Below are 17,083 nucleotides of genomic sequence, written 5' to 3' on the forward strand. Positions count from 1 at the left end.
ACATCCCCTCTGTGTGTTCAGTAGTCAACTGAACCACAATACTAATGATTAAACTGTTATGTTAATGAACAAATGAGATAGACCATGATAATTACTGATCTTTAGAGGTTTTTATGGGCTTTTTTTACTTTTCTTTTTAAACTTCTGACGAAGCCAGACTGACTGCTTGTCCAATCACATTACCTGGCACATAAGTCACATTAGTTCATAAACTGCTAATAATGATTGAATTTATATAATTCACAGCTACTCAACATTATGCAGAACAATGAGATAGTAACACATATATGGCCTACAAATGAACTACAAGTGGACCTACTCTCATCCAGATTTTAAACAAGCAGCTTTATATTATCTTTCCTCTTAATTTAGAAGAGTTTGAAAAGTCAAATCACTGGAGTGTCTCGGGCCTTCTTTGCATCCTCCTTCCAGAGCATAAAACGTAAAAATTGCAAACCTGCTGAGTGAATTCTCACCACCAAACAATCAAGTAACAACTTTATTTTGCTGTGTCTGTCTGCTGCAGCAGCAGGTTATAATCAGCAACGCTTGTGTCCCTGGTCTCTGCAGTGGAATGAGAAGATAAGCAGGGGAAGGATAAAGGGTGTGGAATGAGTTGTCACCACTACAGCCGACTGTTGACGACAATATGGTCAATAGGGGGATGTGATATAAGCAAAGTAAGTTTATAGTCAATAGTGCAACTAGCACACATGCAGTGAATCTGTCTCCCTTTCACACACCTGCACAGGAAATGCTGGTGTGTGTGTGCGTGTTTGTGATCCCTTAAATACGACATAGAGCAAGAAGACAGCTTTGGATGTTTATTAAGTCATATGGATTGAATGAACGTTTGTGAATCAAGATTATCTTGACACGCACACATACACACACACATACGCACACACAAATCCCACCAGAGAGACACACAAAGAAGTAATATTCGAGATTCCAAGAGCCCTTAAAACACTCCAGTAAAATAACTTTCATCTCACAATATCAAATCCGTATAGTATTTTTTTTTTTTTAAACCAGTTCTGACATAAAATGTAAACATTTCAAAGAACATACTCTGAGTTTCCACCACGTGTAAACTGCAACGAGCTCTGTCGGCTGGATACCAAATCCGTGTTTTTAGTGCTCAAATGTGGATTTTTACACTCTCTAGTGACCAAGTGCGGTAATATCAGTGGAGAATTCATTTAGGTCTCACAGTTGTGCTAAAATGCCAATGCAAAGTGTCCCTTTTTTTTTATCTTTTCCAAAAAAATAATTTAACATCTTTTGCATATAGAGATAAAAACTCAAAACACTGTGTTGTTTCTGCTCTCACTCAGATTTTAGAGGACAACACTTGAAATGACAGCTCCTGCATCACGTTATCCGAGCACTGAGAAGAGATTTGAGGCATTAATACAAATTACTAATATTTTACAATAATTAGGAAACTGAGAAAAAAGTTTCTGTTTGAAGCTGTGCCTTTTCCAACAAGCTGCTTCTTTACTTGATTTCAATTTTTTTCTGGTGCAGGGTGACGAATGCCTCGGATAACAAGAAGGAGCTGTTATATTAAGTGTTACTGAATACAGTACTTCTGTCTCAACTTTTTTTTTTATTGCACAAAACATGAAGCCTGTAACAGCTTCACTGATCAGCCTTGTCTACTGCATTAAACTCCTCTTAAATATATACACTATATATATTTTGGCCTCTTTTCCACCCTGCCCACAGTCCCCATCTCCTCCCTCTTACTCAACATTTATATTTTCCTCAGTTTCTATTTTAAAAAATCCAGTATTTCAGTATTTTCCCTACTTTGTTGATTTCAATTACGAGTCATATTTTCTCAAACTGAAGGTTAAGTCCAGATCTGGGCCTTCATCAGAATGTTGTCCTGTGTAAACTTTATCCAAGTATGTTGGAGTATGATTGGCCTGATTTACAGTTCACATCAAGAGACACGCTGCCCATACTCATTCAGGAAGTAAATGTGTTAATAGTGGTAGTTTCTGAGAATGTGCTGCATGGCTGTTTGGAGCAGCAGGATGCAGAACCCCAAGCAGGTAAACACAACAGATGTTTATTTAAAACATCTGTTAGAAAATCTTCTCTGCATTGATATGGCGCCTTTACCACCTCAGCTGAGTAGAAAAACCTGGTTACAGCTGTTTGAATTTCTATTACTGTCATTCTAATATTCCACAAATAATGTGCAAATTCAATTTCAGCATAAAAGGTGGATGTAAATGTACTTTAATAAAGTTTTGGTGAAACCACAGATCTATAGCTGTTGTGAAAAATGGCCACTGATGTTTTGGGGGTTTGATAATGACTGAACCCAGACACCGAACCTAACACATCTGTTGTGAAAAGCACCAAACTCGGAAATCATCAGATGGTCCCCCTCATATACCCCAGCCAGCTTCTATTTAATTTAAAAGCATTCACACTAGTTTGTCCATTATCTCTCTCTCTCTCTCTCTCTGACATTCCTTCTTTAGTTTCCAAAAAGCACCTATTCCCTCCAAACTCTTTTTTTTCTTTTCTCCTTTAACCCTGATCGGACCTCAGCTCGCCCCTCCCCTCCCCCCTCCCTCTCTCTCTGATGGGTACAGGACACCAAACACATGAAAAAGGGGTCAGGGTCTTTTTCCCTGCGACAGAATGAATTTGGCACATGATGATTGGTGGACTGGCGCCCAGTGAGTGAGGGCGGGATCACTTAAGTCCCTCGTCTGTGCTCTTGAACATGAGGATGGCGTTGGAGATCTTGAGGGCGGGGCCTAGCTTGATGCTCATGATTTTCACAATGTCGGTCTGAGTCAGCAGCAGGAAGGCTTCCCCGTCAATCATCTGGGGAGATGCAAACACAATAGTGGTGACGTGAATGGATGTAGTGGTGAAAGGTCAAGAAGAGGTTTGTTGTATACTCCTGTTGCACAAATTAACATCTTTTCGCTGACGCACACTTGGTGGTCTCACCTCTTCTTTGAAGAGACGAGCCTGGTCTTCGCAGCCGATTAGATTCTGGACAAACCTGAAGACCTGTAGCACAAACACATCATATTACAGACTGTCAGTAATCAGAGCAGTCAGAGAAAGAAGATAAATAAATACATATGTAGGTAGTGTTCGCTCACTTCTTCCACGTTCCACGCTGCCACCTGGCTGGCGTGAATGCCCTGAACGCCAGGCAGCAGCTTACAGTGTTGCTCCCAGCACAGAGACAGAGTCCTGTCCGACTGACCGCTCAGAGCTGACATGAACAGTGACGGATACACACCCTCTGAGGACATATCTGATGACACACACACACACACAAACACATATTAAGATTCAACCACAGCTGATTCGTGACATGAATAGAAACATTTCAGACTGAAGTTGCCAATTTTCATGAACTGACATGAACTGAAATTCACTCTAAGTTCCTTAAAGCCGTTTTGACGGATGCTGCTGAGTAAAGACATCAAAGTCGGACATGGACAAGTGCATTTAGACTCACTCTGATAGTCTCTTTGCTGGTTCTTCCTGTATTTGGGAGGACGACCGATCCTGAAAACAGAGAAAAAGATTAATGAGAGACAAAAGGAAAAAATGTGCAGGCATACGTGAAGACACCGTTACCTGCCACGGTAATGGGTCTTCTTGGTCCTCTGGCCAAAGAAAATGTTCCTCTTGCACTCCGAGTCTGACAAGTCGGCCTTCAGCCTGCCCTGGTTACGCTCAGCCAATGGGCAGCCGGATATGCAGTGATGGGCGGTGAAACGACCTGTCACGTGGCCTGAGCCATCACAACCAGGAGTCGGACACTTCCTGTTTCAAAGACAGACATGCACATTCTTTCAGGGGCCAAAACAGATGTTGGGACCTGCGTATTTTGAATAGCTGGTCCTGTAGAGTTCAGCATCCGTGAAATGACCGGGGTGAGTTCAGTTTAGTGCTGACCTGTTGTGGAAGCTGTATTTGTTGGCTCTGGGGTGACTGATGGGTTTACAGGGAACAGAGGAGGGGTAGGTGGACTGGGCGGTAGCAGGAGGCTCTCTCGGACCTGAATATATGCAGATACAGTACAGACACATCCTCAAATGTACACACACACACAACAATAAAGATGGCACCCAGACACTGAAGCAGCTAAATGGAATTCAGCCATCATTCATTTAATTATTTACTTTTCCTATTGGGACATATCAATGATAAAAACAACACATATGATGCACATCAGCGGTGGGCAAATACAAAAATACACTGTATATATATTCCCCCCCCCAGGTTAATTTACCAGCTGAGTCCTATTTTACTTTTCTACTTGCCAATTTGAGTTATACGACATGGCATTACTGTTAAAACTTCCTGTCTTGAGTGAATTGTTGCTGGTAGCTACCGTGTGGCTGGTGTGTTTTGAGGTCCCGCGGGGGAACTTTGAGCGGGTGGCCGGTCATCTCGCACCAGCCTGCTGGATGGATGTCATGGTGATCTGAGTCCATCCACTCGTCATAGACGTGACTCCAGCCATCATAATGGATCTGAAAGAGAAACAGAGATGGAGCTACGACGTGTATAAATACTGCATGCGCGCACACACACACACACACACACACACACACACACACACACACACACACACACACACACACACACACAGACACACACACTCAACATAAACACAGCTCATCCTGTAGAGACGTGCAGTACATCACAGTATCAGTACATGTAAACTCTCAGTTGAGCAGTGATGGTTCATGGAAAGCATCAGTACCTTAATGCGGTGAGTCTCGACCTCCTCCACTGTGGCCACCCTGATCAGACCAGGACTCCTCTTGTCCACAGCCTCCAGTTTCATCTGAGGCTGAAAGCTGTGGGCTGCACGCTAGCGAAACAGCAGTGGATGATAGGAAGAAAAAGATTTATTAAACTGGTACGTGTGCATAAGCATCTGTGATATAAACGTCACACCTCAGCTGTGCCTCATTATTAAAGCCACATCAGTATTTATTTTATCTTTTTGACCTCAGATTTCTGCCCAGGATCTCTGTAACATGTATAAATATATGATTAGGTTTGTCTTCAGGCTGAAGAAAATAAAAAGCTCAACTAAATAAAATATTAGATGTTCATGATATCAATAACTGATATGGCTGCTGTTATTATTACTTTTCTTCTCACATTTTGTGCCTCGCTGTCACTGCTGTTTCTGTCACAACCACACAGCTGTTCAACTAAAGGCCAAAGTGTAAACATTTCCTACAATACTGTGAATAAAATTAATTGTCTCACCACTTTAAAGGCGTCAGCTGCCACCGCCTTGGAGCCAGTCTCCTCCAGGTAGTGAGACCAGGAGAACAGAGCCTGATCTGGATAATCTGGTGCAGTACAAATTAAATTCACATCAGTCACTAAATACAAATATTCATCACCTACATGTTCAACAATCCACTAATCTGTGATTTGTGTATTCATGTCTATGCCATGCTGTATTTATCTTAATCACAGTTGAATAGAAGTGCAAGGAACAAAAGGACAAGAGTTGTTTTTGAAGATTATGATCCTTGAAATGAGCGTGTTTAAATTTAAAGATTTACAGGGAGAAAAACTGGTCACCTTGAGGTGGTGTTAATGGCAGGTTCCTCTCCTGGCACCAACCGATGTGGTGAATGTACGGACTGCTGGAGTCACACCTGCAGATTTTAACAGACAACAACAACAACAAGCGTTATAAAAATGGTTGAGACAGAAATGATGTAACAGACGATTAACAAGCGTTTCATTGTAGGTTTGTGAATGAATCACGTTTAATCACAGGCAGGTTTTAGAGCTGCTGAACTGATGCTGGAGCAGACTTTAGGATGCGGCTGATGTTTATTTAAAGCTTTTACTAACAAGCAGAAAATTATCACCCAACTCTCCAGCTCTACTGAGCCTCTTTTAGCTCATTGTTGTTTTTTTACGACATATTTACAAGTCTGGTTCTGTGTTAGTGTTGTAATCAACTGAATTTCATGCTGCCCAAAGCTCTGATAAACCTGCTGTTCTTTGTGTAAGACAGACTGTGAAAAACAGACAGTTATCGACTAGCTGGTGAAGAATGTGGAGCATTTAAAGAGACAGAATAAATGATGTCTGCTGGATGTGAAAGTACTATCTACTAACAGGTTACCCATGGCAACTGTATATGGTGATTATATGTCCGTTTTTGAGTTGTTCTGCCCCCTTGTGACCATGTATAGGTTGTATATTGCAGCTTTCAAGACTGAGCACAATCGCATCAGTGCTTTTAGTTATTTGGTTGATTAGATCTCTGCTCAGGTTTATGTGGAGCCATGCTGGCAAATACATGATGTCACCAAACTTTATGTCTCCACTTCAGTCATCTAACAGTCATGGAGGTGTCAATCAAACACAGTCTGTGCACGCCCGCACAATCCTGAGAAGAGGTCTAATCGGACAACAACAGTGAAAACACCTGTGGGAGAGTAAATAGATGAGATGACTCTGTTCTGTATTATCAGTCTACTGTCACATATCACCAGCTTCACTTTCTTTACAGCTATTTGGTATCATATTTAAAGATTATTTAAAAATTATTTATTTTTATTTCTCAAAGTCCAGATGTTCCTGATGTTTGTGAGGCCCACCAGTAGTCATATGTGTCATCCCAGTTGTCGAAATGAACCAGGAAGCGGTCGTCCACCACGTCAGTGATGGTTGCTACACAGATGAGGGATGGGTTCATGCGGTCGACAGCCTCAAGCTTCATTCCTATCTCGAAACTGCTCTTCACATCCACCTAAACAAAAAGCAAAAATATAGATATAAATTACATGACAAGCGCACATAAGGAAAATGAGACAGGAAACATGATGAAATACAGAAGCTGAACCCTTTAAAAATAAATTGTGCTGTTTGACTGTTTTTAAATGTATTTATTCAGCCATAAATCTTTAAAAATGGAGACAGATTGCTTGATATATTGAAGCTCGATCCCTGCAAGCATCAAACATGAGGGTGCAGAAGAAAGTCTGATTTAGACAACAAGCTATAAATACCTACAGATTGTCACAATTTGCTGATGTGTGTTTAAAATAACTTTGATTACTGGTTTCCCAACACTAAATCATTCACCTCATCCATTCATGCTTGTTGATTATAAAACTACCGTATATTATATAGTGGCAGTTACCCTCCCAGGACTGGCAAACAGTTCTTTGGGAGCTACTTGTGCTTTAGTCATTCTCAGGTAGTTGGTCCAGGTAAACTCCTCCTCTTTACAACCTGTAGGGAAGAATATGGGGGGGAAAAAAGATATTTAGGGGTTTTTGGTTCATGTTTACTCTATTAAAATGTTTTTTGGTCTTTGGTGGATTTCAGAGTGTTGTCACCTCTGACCTTTGGGAGTGTGCAGTTTGTGTCCTGTGCTCTCACACCAGCCTGCAGGGTGGATGTCTGGGGAGTTGGCGTTCACCCAGAAGTCGTGGCAGTCGGAGTAGCCGTCAAAATGGAGCCGCAGCCGGTAACCGCAGACCTGAATGACGACACAACGCATTAGAGAAAGCAGGCTGAGCTCCTTAAAGTAGTTTGTCAGAGAGTAGTCTGAGTTGTTTTTAAAAAAAATCCTCAATAATCAGCCTGGCCGTTAAGGTCCATCGACCGTGCTAATGGCCGTCTGGCTCACCTCGGCCACAGTGAGGACGAAGTACATGGACGGATGCTGCGGGTCGATGCCCTCCAGCTTCATCCCCTGTTTAAAGCCGTTCTTCACTGTCGGCACTCTCTGGGTCTGAAAACACGGGATAAAAGAGCAAATGTTTCAGTACAGAATATAAAAATTACAATAAAATAGAAACAAATAATATTTACTGAGGAAGCAAAGAACAGAGGAAATAAGATCATGGCAAATCTATTTTCTTGAACTAGCTATTTTTTAAAAACTCTATTTCTACTAGGAAAGAAAATTTACACTTGTCATTTCCTCCCTTGGCATTCCTGCACTATTTGTTTACTTGGGGCATCGGGTGCATATCTGTGCTATAAGCAGAGCTGCAGTGGTTGTAAAAGAAGTCGTAAAAAATGATGGGTGTGCACTGCTGGGTGAACCTGTGTGTATGTTCCACAAACATTCAAACCTACCTCTTGGAAAAGCTTGTTGGGAGCAGCGACAGCTTTGGTTTCCTCCAGATACTGGGCCCACGTCCACTGCTCTGTCTTACTGTCTCCACCTTCACCACAAATACAAATCAAGCTGATTAATTTAAGCAACAGCAAGACATCAGCAGCACTTGAGCCTCAAATTGATGGGAGAGGAAAGGATTTTAATGATTAAACAGCAGAAGACAGGAAGGAGGAAAGAAACAGATTCCCTGAGCAGCTGATGTTAGAAAATCACTGCTCCTGTGATTTAAATTTATATTCAGTGTCTGATACCACTGCGACATTAAATTATTACTTCCATTCCTCTACCTGTCCTGTTAGCGGGTAAAGAACTGCAGAAAAGCCAACAAATGAGCAAAAAGAAGTGTGACAAAGGATGACATGATACAGTAAGCAAAAGACAGATGCAAAAAATGATTACTCCAACCTCCTCTGATGTGTCTGCCGTCTGCCTTCGAATCATCTGTTTTCTCATCCTAAAAAAAAACACAGAATAAAAACTTTGATTCAAAAACGTCTGTTTTCAACACAAATGACTTGTACTCTGTTGTCTGTTTGTTTCTGAAGTACAGAGAGTAAAAAAAGCCAAACATATAGCGACTGGACAGAATGCAGTCACTAAAATGACAGCAAATGATTGTTTAACAGTTCATGATATGCCATATTCATGCACGTTTGACTGAACTCCGCTGATATGACAACATCTTTGTTATCAGTGGATGTAAGAACACTGTCCCACCGTGCCCTCCATGTCGGAGTCTTCCTCAGAGGGACTCAGGTACTCCTTCCTCTTCCTCTTCCTCATGGGCTTCAGGTGATCGGGGTTTAGGGAGGAGACCCTCCCGCCTGCTGGCACCTTCTCCACCCCGATAATCCTCCTGAGGTGCAGAGAGTGCAGACAGTGTTCCTCAAGTCTGAACATAACACCTGACTGTAGTTTGAGTCTTATTGTCTGTTTTCTAGATATTTTGTTGTGATGTGTACGCAAACCTCCTGTAGCTCACTCATTATTTATAAGTCTGTTACTGCTGTATGTCTTTCATGTGTTGTTTGCTCTGATCTGTCAGTGCCCTATAAAACCTAATCCTACTGACTGGGGTACCCACAGACACCTGAAGTATATTTTTGTCATATCTCATAGGTGTTTTATTCTATAATTCCAGTTTTTTTTTCTCTCCAGACTTTGTCAATCAATTTGTTACTAATGAATTCATAACATTGTTTTCTGGTTGCATTAATTAGTGCTTTAAAAAAAAACCCATCTAAAGCACCCAATTTTGAACACACTAGACAGATGACATTAATAACATAACTAATCATGTTTTGAAAAGAAGTTTTAAAAAATTGCTATGATGGTTGTTTCTTGCAGTAGTTTATTCTTGGGGTCCCCAGAGAACCCAGCTGGTCCTTGTATGTTAAATATGTTGGTAGGATGAGGGTTCACAGTGTTTTCTAATCTAATCACACGAATTGTGTCTTATGTTTCCCAGAGTGCCTCCAGTGAGGCACGTGTGAGTGTGTGCGTGAGTAACTGTGTAACTGTACATGACATGTGTGTATGTAAAGTTGGACGTGTGTGTATGTAAAGATGGACGTGTGTGTATGTAAAGATGGACGCGTGAGTGTGAAATCAGCTGTGATCAACATACTTGTCAGTGATTGGCTCTCTGCGTAGCTCCTCTGTGTAGGTCCTCTGAGCTCTGGGGTCGTGGTTCTGTTGGGCCGGTCCAACCAGGACTCCAGGTTTAGCCTGGACCACCCTCTCTGGCTGCACAGCTGCGCCTCTCACAGAGCCAACAGGAGCTGACGCATCTGGAATATAAAGTCCAGGCTCGGTGTTGATACAGGCTGACGTTTTTAGCGATAAAACATGTCGGAGCCGCTCTGCAGGCAGATATTTTTGTCTTTGTGTATTTAAACCTGAGTGTGTGGAGTCACACAGCCGCAGTCTTTCAGAGCACACGTTAGATAACTGTTTTATTTTATGACTAACAAGAAACAACGTCCGTCATGGTGATGAAAGTGCATTAGTCAGTTAATTAGCTTATATGCTGGTTTGAACATGAATAGTCACCAAGAATAGGAGACAACAACTGAGTGTGTTGGAGTTACAAACTGTATGTTTTCTGTTATTATTTTCACTTGCAAGCAGCATGTTAAATCTTTACATCATGTTTTTCATTACTGTTCAGTCTGGTGTTTCTTTGGCTCCACTCCCTGATGTTTTACTGAGCCAAGTCGATGATTTATTGCAAGACAGCAGCTCTGTCTCAGGAAAATGTTTATATCACTCAAACGACAATATGCCATTTTTTTTACATTGTTTTGGGGATGGTGTGTGACATGCGACAAACAGAGATGTGGTATGCACCTCAGTCATTAGAGTGCCCACCATATACAATCATGAGATATTATTAAGAAAAGTAAATGTAATGTTTTGCAAGATATGTAAGAGAAATTAATGACATTTTAGGGTAATATAGTTGTAAATTTCTCACATTCAAGATTCTGGGGCTGCAATGGGTAGTTAATGTCATCTTGAAACAGTGATCAACATTATTTTTCACCATTTTCTGACAATTTATGGACAAAACATCTAATTCATTAATCGACAAAATGATCTAAAGTTTTATTTGATAATGAAAATAATAATTAGTTGCAGCTCTACAAGATTCAATACAAAATGTGCAAAGATAAAAATAATTATGACCCGATTTTTTAAAGACTTTGTCCCATTACTTTTGAATCAATCACTTTATTTTGAGCTAAAAAGCACTGTGTTGCATAAAAACTGCAATGAGATGCTGTATTTCAGTCATCTGTATAATTTAAAGATGCTCTTGCGGGAAAAAGGTTACTCCTATACTTATTGATTACTTTAATCCTTTTTTTTCAGCTAGATTTGGAACATCTGAGCGCCGCCTGTTTGATACGTTTAACATGAACCTGCAGCTGCACTATCTTCACTTGTCAAGAGGAGCTCTGCTGCAGCTGATGTAATTATTGCTCATTTCTGCTTAACACACACACAAGTGAATCACTGCATGCTGTAAAGTAACAGTGCAGCCGTGTATAGGAAGTAAAGATTTTAATGATTGAATATGTGCTGTATTAAAGGAGATGCACATATGATGCTATAATTTACGTAATAGGTTATATATTACATGATGTTTCATAATGAGTCACTGTACTGATTAAGGTGAATATCTCATGACATGATCATTTTTCTGTTTACATTGGTACAAACTGTCCAGAGTGACCAGAAAATTAAATAAAGCCGGACTGATGATATAATGACGACAATCAGGAGCTGCTTGGAATCAGTCCAGAAACTGTTGAGAGTTATTTATCTTTGGTGGAACACTCGATTTACTGACTGCATATTCTGACCCATGATAAGGGTTCATGAAAGTAATCAAGATCACTCATTTGACTTGTTTTTCATCTAAAACAAAATCAGTAGTTCAGCGTGTTTAATTTTGTGTAACACTGATCTAATCAGCAGAACCTCCTGGCAGCTAGTTTCTCAAGTGTTTCACTTAACTGTGCTATTTTGTCTTTCAGCTGCTGACATCACTACATCCTTATGTAACCTGTTTCCATGACTCTACCTGGCTTGTCTGGAGGAGCACTTTCTGCGTCATTGGATCTCCCAGAAGTCCCTGCTGTTGGTTCAGTGGTGCTGCTGGTGGTCCCTGGGGTGATCAGTGTGCTCAGCGTTCCTACTTCACTCACACAGAACTACAACATACACACACAAATATTCACTCACATCAATGGATCCATTTGTCAAAATGTGTCATGATGCCATATCCTTTCTATTCAACCTATTTATACTAAAAGCATTCAAGGCAAATTATCACACAATATACATTCATTACAACTACATGTCCAATGGGGAATTTGTTTCTTTCCTGACATTTAGCGATATTTTGCTGAAGTTGATCTGTTGAACAGAGTTTCCTGCTCAAACTGTGAGTTAATTTAACAGTTGTCAGAATAAGTTTGATGGAACTTAAAATGACCCCCCAGGACAATCAACTTACTAAGGAAAAAGCAAGAGATAAAGATCCTGGAATCCTCTCTAAATCAGATGATATTAGTAGTGCAGCTTGCTGGGCCATGTTGCAAGAAAGCAGAAACTGCCAGGGATGAAAAAAGCCAACGCTGAAGATCTGCAGTTTCTCGAATGGCCATTTGAACTTTAAAGCAGAAATATACATGTTTACAGTCTGATACAAAAAACTGTTTTGGTCTCTATGGCTAATTTCCCCATTCATGACAACTTTATAAGGGGTAAAATGAATAAATGGTTATTCATAATTAAGGGTGTTGTCGCTTTAAGTGACAGGTGGGTGCTGTCACAAGCAAGTCACTACCATGGTGACAACATTGATTAGGTAACGTAACCATAGAATAACTCCAGAAACACAGAGTATAGGTGTAGCTGTCGCTATTTCAGTGTGTTTTCAGTTGATGAAAGTTAATTATTAATTAGTCTTGGTCAGTGTTTGGTTGGATTATAAGACCCTCTAAAGTGTCAGATATTAAGTTTTTCCAGTAAATACATTTAGTTTTAATGGTTTTAAGCCTGTTTTTTCACTAGCAAAAATTAGCATTAGCATTATCACAGTTAACCATAGAATATAAATTCTCCCCGTGCTAACTAAGCTAGTAGCTAGCAACTAATTGTAGGGTCAGCTCAACCCTCTCATCCAAATATGGTCGCTTCTGGCTCCAAAAATCCAAGATGGTGACGGTCAAATTGCAAATCTGAGGCTTCAAAACAGGAGTCCACAAACCAATGGGTGTGATCACGATGGCTACATCCATTAGTTTTATAGCGTCTATGGTTGCAAGTCAGAAACATCTCCTTACCTTGATGTTGCTGCTGGGCAGGATTGCCATCCCTTCCTTCCATTCAAGGACGTGGACAATGCTACAAGCCCCACCCACCTGTGCTGTCAGGGTGGGCTTAACCGTCTCATTGACCCTGCCTCCTTTACCTGGGTCTCCCAAGGTAACAGCTGGAGTCACCTCCACCTTCTGATGGCCGGGAACAGGAGCTGTAGAGAGAAATAATTCAAATGTACTCAATTTTTGCTCGGGGCACACACGACGATAAATTTGCCACCTAACATGTTCTTTAGCCAAGTTAGCAATCCACTACTTATGTCCAGGCTGAAATATCACAACAGTTATTGTATGGATTGCCATGACATTTTTACTTATATTCATGGTTCTCAGAGGATGAATCCTACTGACTTTAGTGATCCTTAAACTTTTCATGCGGTGTCACCATGAGGTCATTTTTAGTGAAATGTCTCAGCAATGATTAATTGCCATGAAATATTGTACACATGACTTTTCATCTTGTGTCTTCATCAGGTAAATGTTTCAGTTTGTCCAGTACTTTGGTTTATGACTAAATACCAGCAAAACTAATGACACACTCATCTGCCTAAATGATACTGCTTTGTGCTAATTGGCAAATGTTAGCATGCTCAACTAACATGGTAAGCATTGTAAACATTATACCTGCCAAACATCAGCATGTTAGCATTGTCATTGGGATTGTATTAGCATTTAGCTCAGGCTGTAGACTCTTTGTCTTGTTATATTTTATTGTATCATTTTGCTACCTGTTTTCTATGTGTAATTCACTACACATTAAAAACTGTGAACTCAAATAAATTCTCCCATGTGTTACAATGGAGCTGATTGTACGGATAAAATGAATCTATGTTAGCATGTGTTATTGGAGACCAGTGTTTCTTCAGCAATACGACAACATGATAAAAAAATAATGTAATATTTGATACTTTATTGTCATGTCAATCAGGCAAATTTTTGTATTGGTTCATGTGAGTTAGTCTCTGCAGATGGTCATAATTATCATCATAACAACTAAATACTGAGTCAGGGCCAATAGAACAATATGATGCCCGTGTCACTTTTTAAAGGGTAATATAAGGCTAATATAATTTCACATCAATAAATCATCATCATGTACACTTTGAGGTGAGCTGTAGTTATAAACAAAAGAGACACTAAACTGATTTTTATATTTCTACATTAAATAATTATAATCTCAAAGAAAATGGACCTGATCCTATTAAAATGTCCAAACCTTCATACATCAAAACATGTCTTTTAAAAGTCTCCCTCTGCTCAAATGTGTTTGACTTCTAGTTCCCTCAGTTGGATGTTTGAGCTTCACTGTGCAAAATGATGGATGTGCAGAGTTTGACACCAGCAGGTTGTTTTCATGTTTGTCTGCTGAAGGGAGAAAGTTTTTCTGGGCTCACACTGAATCTGAGTTTAAGATGTGTACGGACAAGTATGATCGTGGTAGAACAAAATGTAACTATTTCAGGAAAGAAACATAATAATAATAATATAATAATAATAATAATCAGAATAAGGTTGTATTTTCATTATCAATTAATCTGGCGATTGTTTTCTCAGTTGATCAATCGTTTATACTATGAAATGTTAAATAACTGTGAAAAATGACATTCACAATTTCTCAGAGATAAAGATGATGTCTTCAAATTGCTTGTTTTGTCTGACTAACAATCTAAAATGTCAAGACGATTAAGAAAAAAACGCAAATTTCCACTTTTGAGGAGCTTTAACCATCAAATATTTGGCTCCACATTACAAGGAGATCTTTAAGAGAGACTTTGGGTGAGGATTGACATATTTGTCTAAAAGACAATAATACCACATATGTGATTATAAAACAAGATAAATATCGTTGTTTCTTGATATAATCTCAGTAAAATGGGTAAAATGTTGATATTATTCAATATGGAAAATAGTGAGAATAAATAAACTTTTTTAAGGCGACATTTAAACTGATTTTGTTTCTTAACCTTCTAAGGAGGACACTTTGGCAGGGTGTATACAGTATTAGCAAATAGCATGTACTCCACTCTCAGACCTCCTCTGCTCACCTGGTAGGAGCAGAGCTGTGGTGGTGTGGGTCTGGGGCCGAGCCTTCTTGGCCATACCGTCGCTGCCACAGATGAGGACGGTCTCACTGGGGGACGAGGAGGACGGGACCAAAGGGGCGCAATCAGGTTCTTTGGGTGGAGGAGCCTCCATGTTGACTTTGGCACTCATAATGGCGTCCCTGTGCCTTACTCCGGAGCGCTGAAACACAAAGAGTATGAATCACAGGCGGCATCGAATTCAGTGGTTTAACAGGAAAACAACATCACAGCGTGAGCTGCATCTAGAAAGTGTGGAGTACTCATGTGTACATTTAGTCCAGGTCCTCCTAGTGTGTCATGCTGCAAATGCTCAAAGTTTCTAGACATTTTTTCTGAATCATAGTCTTTAGGCCAGTGGTTCTCTGACTTTTTCACCTCACGTACCCCTAAACTGACACTAATTAGACCACAGACCCTCATCTGATAAGATTGTTCGTTTATGTTTTATAGTAGAAAGTGTATAAAACCCATGACCAAAATAGTAACACATTCAGTCATTGTGTACTAATGGATAGATTATAGTGAAAATAAATGATACCCCTTTTTTGCCGGGGACCCACTGGAGCCTTTCAGATGCCACTTTGAGAGCCACCGTTTTATAGAGTGTATGTTTACATTTAATTCATCTGATGGTCTACTGTCTAAAACATCCACAGCGTCTTGTCAGGAGGTTTTGTCTTCAGACAGAGGGTGTTGTTTGTTGTACAGATTGTAAAATAATTTGAGACAATATAAATAAACTTAACATGACATGGTAATGCTCAGTTCAGGCTCTGTCCTGCAGTCCTCTGAACAGCTGTTATGGTGTTTCGACTGATCTGATTTTGATCCTTAAGGGTATTTATTTCTGTGGTATTAATACAATACACAGGAGCACTAAGTGAAAAAGAAGAAATAAAAGACAAGATCACTGATGTGGACCACTTTGGTGCTACATTTATGAACATCAAAATATGGGACCACCATATATTTACATCATATAAGAGGACCATAGAAATAAATATGTTTTTTGCCTCTTATTTTCCCCCACCCCCAACAAGCTCCGAGACATGTGGATGGAGATTTAACAAACAAATGAGAGGAGAGCGACTTCAAAATGTTTCCCCAACTTCAGAAAAAAACCATCAAATATTTATGAGTGCCATTTTGTACAATAATGGCAGCTCAGAGATGGCATGACCCCGAGTGACTTCCAAACAGCATCTATTCCCTCCAATAAAAAGCCAAAACATGGTGACACAATATTTACGCATAAATCCACACAAACACACACAGAGCAAAAAACCACAACATGTCAGTTAAAATGGCGGAGGATGTGAAATCCTTGAGGCAAAAAAAATGTGTAAAAGCAGTGTCTTAAATCCTGTGAAGATCCCATTTAGTGAAAAATGAACCCTGTCACCCATTCCGGCAACATCTCCTATGAATGAGCAACATTTTCACCTCCAAACAGCGTTCAGCGTTGAATATATCGCAGTAACCTCGGCGCGACTGCTTCTTAATTCAATTAGGTCAATTAAACGCCTGCCATGTCCAAATGTGTATTTTTTAAGATGAACAGCTTTGTGGTTGCCTGTAAAAAGCAGACCGCTAAAACGCTTCACCTCAAGAAAAAAATAAACAAAACATACTGACACTTATCTATTTAAAGCTGTACACGTTTTAAATATGCTCTCGTCTGCTATATGTACAGGAATAATTAAAATGTGAAGTAAATTCGTGGCTGTGGATCATTTCGGAAACTGAAATTTGGCTTACCAGCTCTGATCTCCTGCGGCCCCGGGGCTCCGACTGCGCATGCGCGGGCCCGGAGTACAGTCACCGCTCTCCGCCGTGTAAAAAGCTCAGCAGCGATGATCGATACGTTAACATAATGTAGTGCACTATTGATCAGTCTGGAGACTGTTTTAACAGCTGTTCGATCACATTTTACC

The 17,083-nt window shown here is 40.1% G+C and overlaps 1 protein-coding gene across 1 annotated transcript; it reads right to left on the reverse strand.

Moving 5' to 3' along the window:
* Positions 1-2,645: 2,645 nt before the first annotated feature.
* On the reverse strand, positions 2,646-15,299 carry l3mbtl1 (L3MBTL histone methyl-lysine binding protein 1). The gene is made up of 21 exons (XM_062426380.1): positions 15,111-15,299; positions 13,030-13,217; positions 11,763-11,892; positions 9,801-9,963; positions 8,891-9,029; positions 8,579-8,627; positions 8,131-8,219; positions 7,676-7,780; positions 7,390-7,525; positions 7,184-7,275; positions 6,639-6,790; positions 5,605-5,681; positions 5,281-5,366; positions 4,763-4,873; positions 4,388-4,529; positions 3,949-4,051; positions 3,628-3,816; positions 3,506-3,555; positions 3,141-3,298; positions 2,983-3,045; positions 2,646-2,853 (listed from the first exon to the last, which is right to left on the reverse strand). Exons 1-21 carry the CDS (start codon positions 15,277-15,279, stop codon positions 2,719-2,721), a joined length of 2,526 nt encoding a protein of 841 aa, XP_062282364.1. The 5' UTR covers positions 15,280-15,299; the 3' UTR covers positions 2,646-2,718.
* Between the last annotated feature and the right edge of the window lie 1,784 nt (positions 15,300-17,083).

The sequence above is a fragment of the Scomber scombrus genome, chromosome 10, assembly GCF_963691925.1.
Source record: "Scomber scombrus chromosome 10, fScoSco1.1, whole genome shotgun sequence".
NCBI classification, from domain to species: domain Eukaryota; kingdom Metazoa; phylum Chordata; class Actinopteri; order Scombriformes; family Scombridae; genus Scomber; species Scomber scombrus.

Excerpts from the sequence above, each read along its gene's own strand:
- l3mbtl1 (XM_062426380.1), bottom strand. The coding sequence starts at position 15,279 with ATGAGTGCCAAAGTCAACATGGAGGCTCCTCCACCCAAAGAACCTGAT. Across the intron at positions 8,628-8,890 it reads ACTCCGACATGGAGGGCACG|GATGAGAAAACAGATGATTC; the intron begins GTGGGACAGTGT and ends GTTTTTTTTTAG. Across the intron at positions 7,781-8,130 it reads CCAACAAGCTTTTCCAAGAG|ACCCAGAGAGTGCCGACAGT; the intron begins GTAGGTTTGAAT and ends CCGTGTTTTCAG.